Source organism: Pelecanus crispus, chromosome 31 (genome assembly GCF_030463565.1).
Source record: "Pelecanus crispus isolate bPelCri1 chromosome 31, bPelCri1.pri, whole genome shotgun sequence".
Lineage (NCBI taxonomy): Eukaryota > Metazoa > Chordata > Aves > Pelecaniformes > Pelecanidae > Pelecanus > Pelecanus crispus.
Window position 1 is genome coordinate 221,849 of NC_134673.1, and position 9,021 is coordinate 230,869.

Genomic DNA, 9,021 nt, shown 5'->3' on the forward strand with positions numbered 1-9,021 from the left:
AATTTGAAATTTGCAGTCATACTCTTCCTGGCAAACTGTTCTCAAGGGTTTATTAGTTAAAAATGAATACACAACAAATGCAACAAATGCTGAAATGAATCCATGTTTCTATAGTCCAGGCAAAATGAAATACAATTGCAACATTTGACAGGTCTGGGTTTTTACAAGATTAGTTCTTAGTACAAGATGAATCCCTAAGAAGTACTTCAGAGACTCTTTCTTTTTTGACCATGGTTTTAAAAGCCGATCTTACTTTTTTCCTTCCTCTGCTTTTGCAACCTCTGTGATTCACTACATCATTAATTTATTCATCTCCTCCTGGCCCTGTGGAAGGTTGTGACAGAGAGGGTGATGTGTTTAAAGTGTGTGCAGGGCGTACTCCCAGCCACTTGCCATCAGAGCCTGGACTGAAGAATGGGTACAGATTCCCAGAAAACTCAAAAGAGAGAGACTGGAGAAGGCACTTTTCTTCAGCATCAAAGAATGAAAGCGTGCCAAGTTCCTTATTCAGGAAAACACCCACCATGCTGCATGGCTTGCAATTTCTTACACCCTCCCCACCAGTTGAGCTGTATTCTCCCTGAGAAAACCTCAGACTGAATAAATTCCCCTCTGGGAAAGTATTCATCGTCTTGCTCCTCAGTGTATTTCTAATTTCCTCACACACCACACCCAGCTCCCACTCTGATTTGTCCCCCACCTCCACTTCCCAGTAGTGTTGCTTTTCTGAAAACCCTTCAGTCGCTACCACCATCGCTTTGGGTGGGATCTCTTCCTGGGTGGAGGATTTGACCCTGGTTTTCTCCTTAATGATGAGGCTGGGATGTTTGCAGTTCTCATCCAGAGTGATATTAACCTGAAAAAGGAAGAAGAAAAAAAAAAAAAATACAGAGCACCAAGTTATTTCTGATTTTTCAGGAAAATAAACAGGAACCTCAGAGGAAGTGAATAAAGGAGAGAAACAATAAAATTCAAATAAACCCCCAAACTAAATACCCCAGGAATAGATGGTGTGCTTTTGTCAGACAAAACCTCAATAGCAGAAACAATATCCAGCAGGGCATGCCTGTTCTCTGGCTTCACTGTGTCTTTATTAATTCATCTTTATGCTGACTGAGGGGATCCAGCCTTTCTGGCCAGACCCATCTGACAGCCAGGTTTTTTGGAATAAAACACAAAGCCAAATCTCTCATAAGATGTAAAAAGGTCCTAGTTGGTACAGAAACCATTCACCCCAACTCGTGACACCAAGAACTGTGTAGATGGGAGATGCCTAAGAAAACCTGGGTGCCTGTTTCAACCAATGGGCCGCAAAATGTCCTCGAATCGTGACAGCCTGTGCGTTTTCCATAACACAAGGGACAGACTCTGGTATGTGCATGAAAGAGCATGCGGTTAATGGCAGGCGAGATTTGGCTTACCTGCATTTCTCTGAGCTCTCCTGAACTCTGCAAGAAAAGAAATGCATGAGGAATTAAAATTACTGCAGAAAATACCTAATTTTAGTACAGTATGGGGCGGGAGGGGTGTAGATTTGATAACATTAGTTTTCAGCTGCAACTCACCCAGTTCGTTCTGGACTTTTTCTGAAAAGGACAGAAAGTTTTATTACCCTCATGCATGGCAAGGCTCTTCTGTAGGGTCGCTGTGCTAACAGGAGTATTTCCAATACTTCGTTACTTAAGTATGACCTGGCCTAGGATTTGGCAACTGATGCTAGCTTAGCACTGGAGGGCTAGCGGTTATCTAAAGCCAAGCTCGTCACCTGGCTCTGTGCAGAAGCAGGAGAAAGAGAATGGCACACCAGAAAGTGTTTCTTCTCTGCTGTTTCAACCAGCTATCTGAAACTCCTCTTGGATGCCTTCATCTCTCAATGAGGGGCCAAGCCTGAGCCTTAGCCTCAGTGCCCAAAACTTAGATAACTCCTTAGGGGAGCTGAATCTCCTGCAGGTACACACAGGACCTGTGGCCATGCTTCCAGACCCTCTCAGGTGACAGACAGGAGCTTCACACGGCCAACAGTTAAAAGGCATATAAGAGTATATATTTTTTTTCGTTTCAAAACTATCAGTTTATTAGTAGGAAGGAAAATCTGTTTTGTACTCAGCCACAGCAAAAATTAAACCCTTAAAGAACTGAAATGATGTTCCCTTGTTATGGAAGCAGACATTCTGGAGTCCAAGATTGTGTCAGATAAACACTGTTTTTTAGGGACAACTAAGTCTAAGTGTGGAAGAGAATGTAGTGCTGCCGTAGCCCCCAAATGGCGGCACAGTTCAGTTCCAAAATGGTATTTCTGATCACAAAGAATTTAAATTCTTTTTAAGGATTAAAGTTAACTATTAAGTTAACCTTACCAATTTTGGATGACATATCCTTTTTTTCTACAAAGAAACAGAATTAAATTAAAAGTATGGCTAAGTCAGGCAAATTATGGTACACTCACTCTGCATTTTGGAATACTACTATATAGGTTATCTCTCTATATAGGATTAATCTGTTGATTTATGTGTTTATATATCTGTTTATGTATTAATATACATATATAGGATTAATCTGTTTATCTTCATAGAATAATAGGCGTGCATTATATCAGCTTTCTCTGGTATTAAATCATGTGTTGCACAAATGTTCCTGAACACAAGACCTGTCCTGGTTTCAGCTGGGATAGAGTTAATTTTCTTCCTAGTAGCAGGCACAGTGCTGTGGTTTGGGTTTAGTAGGAGAAGAATGTTGATAACACACTGATGGTTTAGTTGTTGCTAAGTACTGCTTATGCCAGTCAAGGACTTTTCAGCTTCCCATGCTCTGCCAGGGGCACAAGAAACTGGGAGGGGGCACAGCCAGAAGAGTTGATCCAAACTGCCCCAAGGGCTATTCCATACCATGTGACGTCATGCTCAGTATAGAAACTGGGGGGGGGGTTGGCCGGGGAGCAGCGATCGCTGCTGGGGAACTGTCTGGGTATCGGCTGGTGGGTGGTGAGCAATTGCATTGTGCATCACTTGCTTTGGATATTATTGTTGTTATTATCATTATTATATTGTTACTATTATCATTACTATTTTACTTTATTTCAATTATTAAACTGTTCTTCTCTCACCCCAGGAGTGTTTCTCACTCTCTCCTCTGATTCTCTCCCCCATCCCATCGGGGTAGGGGCAGTGAGCGAGCGGCTCCGTGGTGCTGAGCTGCTGCCTGGGGCTGAACCACGACAATGACAAAATAAATAAAGGAAAACATCAGAACCAATCAGGGAGAGATTCAGAACAAAGCACTCCCAAGGACATTTACAGTTCATAGAGTGTCATAAGAGAAGGAGAGTAAAACCTCTCTCAGTAACACAAAGCTTGAGATTACATTTGTCTCTTGCACACAACTAAAACCCAACGTTATCCTTTTTATGGGTCTTAGCTTCACCTGGGGACACAGCTTGTCATAGCTGCTTTTTGAGCACTCTTTTCTTCTCCATGTTCAACAGGAATTGTGCTGGGAATTTTCCCATTGCAGTCTTTCTAATGCTGTGACCAGATGCTTTAGTCATTATTTTGTTCTGAGATGTAATAAATAAAATGTTCCACTGAAATATTTTCTATCATCAAAAAATAACCTTAAAAATAAGTTTTAAAATATATATTTATTTATATTACATTTTATATTTATTTACATCAGATTTATATTTTATATTTTTATATATATTTAAATATAAGTATCTATATATAATCTCTATCTATAGATATATACCTGTAGATAAAAAGAGAGATATAGACATGTCTATGTGTACACATACACATCACACACCTTTTCAATTCTCTTTTTGGTCGGAATAGGTGAGTTAATCTTTGCAAATGTGAAGTTCTGAGAGTGTTTTCCAACTCTAGTATTCAAAATTGCATAAAACACGACTTTTGTATTAGAATGGTCCCCTGCAAAGCATCTTTCAGGGTATGGTTAAAAGAATAGAGTGTGGTACTAAATGCAAAGTAGAAAAAAAATGTTATTTTACCCTTCCCAAATCTGTCCTGCGCCTCAGCTGAAAAACAAAGCCACAAACCCAGAAGTAGCAGAGAAGGTTACATTTTTCAAGACAAAAACATGCAAAATGTGGGTGAGAATTTCAGTGTTAAAGAATGTTTTCGTGTAGGGAACTGAGGCTTGGCATTAATTTCAGAATACAATTTCAAAAGAGGTGGGGGATAAATTGTCCTCTGAAGATACCCATCCTGTAGAAGGAGTCTAGATTATTAGATTAGACTAGATACATAAAATTCGCAGGCTGAAACCAGGTGACACTGAAGATGATAAAACCAGATATCATTAATTTTGTTGAAAACCCTAGCTTTAGAATAGAAAGACATTTCCAATACAGGCCCTCTTTCATGATATTATATCTTTTTTAAATATAGAGGATTCTTCTAGCCAAAGGATAGTCAGAACATAACAAAGAAGTCAAAAATATGTTCTTACCTAGTTCATTGTTGAGTTGATCTATCTCTGAAAGAGATTATGTTTAAATATTAAAACACCATTTCCTTTCCTCTTTCTTTTTTTATTTTAACCCCAATACCTTGAATTTTCTATCTGTTCCACTGTGTTGTGTATAGCAGGAGCTAAGATACAAGGAGGATGCGATTGAATGGCATTGGCACACCCACCTGCAGATGGTTCTTCGGTTCTTAGTGCTTATGTTGAAACAACTGGACCATGTCCAGATAATCTTAAACATGACTTTATAAAAGCTACAACTGATATTTCTCCATAAGGACTACTAACACATTTCAAAAAAGTTTACTGGATTTACTACATCTCTGGCACACTTTGCATACCCAGCTCACTTGCTCCTCACAGTAACAGCAATCTTCTTGTTCTACTTTTGTACAATGCACTCCTAACCAGGACTTTTAGAGAAAGATTTTTTCAGACTCTAGAGCTTGATTCCTTGTTTTATTACAGACTGAAATTCAGCGAGAACCATGATCCCATATTAAGAACACATTAACTTACCCAAATTAACCAACAGAACAATTTGCAAGCTCAAATCCTGAGCAAAAAATACCAGCCACAGATCAAACTTGACATTAGCAATGACATTAGTCCACTTTTTTGCAGTAGGCATCCATTATCTTTAAATGCTCAATATAAAAGGTATTGCAATGATTTTTTAAAATTTTATTTTACAAAAGCTGAACAGTCACTAGTATTTCCTGAGCTCAGCTTAGCTGGTTCTGAAGGGCCAGAGAGTTTTATAGATAGAAATCACTGAAGAAAAGCTGTTACACTTATGTTTTTGAATTTCCTTTTGTGCATTTCCTGGGGGCAGAGAAATATTTTTATATCCTTAAAATAGTGCTTCAAGCACTTAACATTCAGTTTTGAAGACTACACAGAAGTGATTAAGCCACAATGATTTGTAGAATCATAGAATCATTTAGGCTGGAAAAGACCTTTAAGATCATCAGGTCCAACCGTTAACCTAACAGTGCCAAGCCAAGCCCACCACTAAATCACATCCCTAAGTGCCACGTCTACCAGTCTTTCAAATACGTCTGGGGATGGGGACTCAGCCACTTCCCTGGGCAGCCTGTTCCAAAGTTTGAGAAGCCTTTCTGCAAACAAATTTTTCCTAATATCCAATCTAAACCTCCCCTGGTGCCACTTGAGGCCATTTCCTCTCATCCTATCACTTGTTACCTTGGGAAAAGAGACCACCACCACCTCGCTACAGCCTCCTTTCAGGCAGTTGTAGAGAGCGATAGGGTCTCCCCCGAGCCCCCTTTCCTCCAGACTGAACACCCCCAGTTCCCTCAGCCACTCCTCAAAGGACTTGCCCTCTAGAGCCTTCACCAGCTCCATTGCTCTTCTTTGGATGTGCTCCAGCACCTCAGTGTCTTGTAGTGAGGGGCCCAAAACTGAACACAGTATTCGAGGTGCGGCCTCACCAGTGCTGAGTACAGGGGGACGATCAGTTCCCTGGTCGTGTTGGTCACACTATTTCTGATACACACCAGGATACTATTGGCCTATATATATGTATATATAGTTCCATGTGTGTATTTGAATGTATATATACATACACATAAATTATTGGGTTAATTTGAATACTAGGTAACTAGATTTCAAAAGTAAATTATTTTTTATAGACTCGGGTTCAACAAGTACAGTACAGGCATTGACCAAAACAAAAATAAAATCTTTGTTTCCTCAAGTTAAGCCAGTTTGTTGCAACATTTGAAAAAAACCCCTGGAGATTAAGCACAAAACTTATTGTCACATCTAGCCTCGTTTTCTCTGCTGTTTCAAAGTCACAGCCATTCAGGGAGCAGCAGCTAAGGTCATGGTTGGAAGGGCACCTCTGGAGACCCATCTAGTCCACCCACCCTGCTCAAGCAGGGTAGGCCCACGGCTGTGTCCGGTTGGGTTTGAATGTCTCCAAGGAGGGAGACTCTGCAACCTCTCCAGAGCGACCTGTGCCAGTATTCAAACATCTTCACAGTAAAAAGACTTTTTCCTATTCTCTGATAATTTAGTACATGCTCGGTTTTATTTCACAAGTCATACTGCCTTATCACCTGACAGGTGGCAAAATGCTGCAAAAGGGATGAGAAGTGTTTCAGGGATGACTGGATGCAGATTTAATAAAAGTCTCCATAGATTTGTTCCCACATACTCATTTTTTTTTTTAAATTCCAAAACACTTTTTTTGCCTGCAAATTTCTGAGATTAGTTCCTGGGCAGCAGTTCACTCCCTTAATTAGGGCAAAGGGGTATTTTCTTTCCTTTAGAGTGACCATCAGTATAAAACAGCCACTAGATACGTTCTGCTTTTCTTCTGTGAGAAGTCCTAAAAAAACCCCCCAAAACCCCAACCTCATCCTGAAGATTAAACTGTTCAGAAATGGAAATTAATATTCAGACAAACAATCAGGTTTTAATTTTAAAAAGTGACAATAACTTTCTACCATGTGGTATTTTTCAAGCAGAATATGTTGGATTCTCCAGAAGCTTACAAAGGCTACCTTTAGCCCAGGAAGATTATTTTTTTTATTATTTGTTTCTGTAGTCATTGGAGAGCCAAGAAACTCCTTGTACAGTTCAGAGGAACAAGTTGGGTTCCTCCTCTGAACTGCATCCTGATTTCCTTTATTGCTGGTGAAAGATGCAAGCTCTCCAAAAGCAGCTATATAGTTTTCTCTTTTTCCTAAAATGTGGTTTTTTTTTTTTTTTGAATACAAAAGTATTTCTAGAAAAAACATTTTAGAAGTATCCCCAGTTTTCACATGAAACAAAATTTTGTATTGAGAATGTTGCACCTACTGAAAGGTGAGGTGGGTCTTGGCAGGCAAAAGTTGGTCTGGACACACCTTCTGGCCAGAACATGTTGCCACTCCTATCCCCTGCTCAATCACATCTATGTGGCAGCTTTAACCCCACTCCGACATGGGATTTGGGGTGTCTGAGGGGTCTTTTTAGCACAGTTTTGCATCAGGGCACTAGGAAATGTTCCAATGCTCTGAGGAGCCTGGACAGGACAGCTTGGGGAACTGTCCAAAAGCCATTTTTGTGGACATGGTAAACTCTTAGATAGAGAGTGGGTCAGGGGGAAGAAAACTTGTGAATGTTTTGACACAAAAGGTGACTTGTACAAAAGCTTTTTGCCACTTGTTTCAACATCTGCAGGCAGAAAAGCCACGCTCAAATGGCACGCAGAGTTTCCTCATTTCTCATCAGGAATCAGCAGTGGACCAGTCTTTCTGTGTTGGCTGTGCGTAAGGTGACTTACTGCCCAAAGGCACCAGAGCTGGAGCCCACAGGTAGATAGGGTCGACCAAGGTCCCAGTCTTTTGAAGTCTCTCATTAAAAACAACCTTGGGAATACAACTAATTAGCCCCACGGTTTATACCACTGGCCAACATTTCTACTGTTGCACATATCTTTCAAGATGTTCATGATGAAATATAGTATTAATAGGACTTTTACATATGGTATTAATAGGACTTACTCTCACGAGTAATTGTTGTCTTGTTCTCTGAGAGAGAGAGAGAGAGACAGAAGAGAGGCAAGGAGAAGGAAAATGTTATCTTAATGAAACTTCTTATTTCATGGTGGTCATGTTTGGTAGAGAAACAAATTATTTTCAAAATATCTTGGTTTGCATATGCTTATATCTGCCATTAACATAATGAGAAATCATAGAGAATTTAATGAATAAAACTAGTGATGCTGAAGGCAGAAAAAAATCAGACTTAGTAGACTGTCTTGGCACAGATTTTTGTTGTACAACTGTCTTAGGTGGGAACTGGCTTATAAAGCAGTAAAATGACTTGGAAATAAATTAAGCCAGTGGACACATTTGGGTACACTAACATATTTCAGTTATTTGCAAGACTTGTGTTATTTCAAAAATGCAACAATAATTTCACTATAGCAATATGTCAATTCATATTGGCAAATGGGATTGTACAGGTGTCGTGGTTTAGCCTCAGCCAGCAACTGAGCACCACGCAGCCGCTCGCTCACTCCCCCTACCCCGATGGGATGGGGGAGAGAATCGGAGGAGTGAGAGTGAGAAGCACTCCTGTGTTGAGATAAGAACAGTTTAATAATTGAAACAAAGTAAAATAGTAATGCTAATAGTAACAATATAATAATGGTAATAATAATAATAATAATAATAATAATAATAATAATAATAATAATAATAATAATAATAATAATAATAATATCCAAAGCAAGTGATGCACAATGCAATTGCTCACCACCCGCCGACCGATACCCAGACAGTTCCCGAGCAGCGATCGCTGCTCCCCGGCCAACCCCCCCAGTTTCTGTACTGAGCATGACGTCACATGGTATGGAATAGCCCTTGGGGCAGTTTGGGTCAACTCTTCTGGCTGTGCCCCCTCCCAGTTTCTTGTGCACCTGGCAGAGCATGGGAAGCTGAAAAGTCCTTGACTGGCATAAGCAGTGCTTAGCAACAACTAAACCATCAGTGTGTTATCAGCATTCTTCTCCTCCTAAAT

At 40.0% G+C, this 9,021-nt stretch overlaps 1 protein-coding gene across 1 annotated transcript; it reads right to left on the reverse strand.

The window, feature by feature from the left end:
• Positions 1-304: 304 nt before the first annotated feature.
• Positions 305-5,853, reverse strand: LOC142596356 (erythroid membrane-associated protein-like). Its single transcript, XM_075725475.1, has 5 exons — positions 5,787-5,853; positions 2,358-2,384; positions 1,566-1,586; positions 1,424-1,448; positions 305-857 (listed from the first exon to the last, which is right to left on the reverse strand). The coding sequence occupies exons 1-5, from the start codon at positions 5,851-5,853 to the stop codon at positions 305-307; spliced, it is 693 nt and encodes a 230-aa protein (XP_075581590.1).
• Between the last annotated feature and the right edge of the window lie 3,168 nt (positions 5,854-9,021).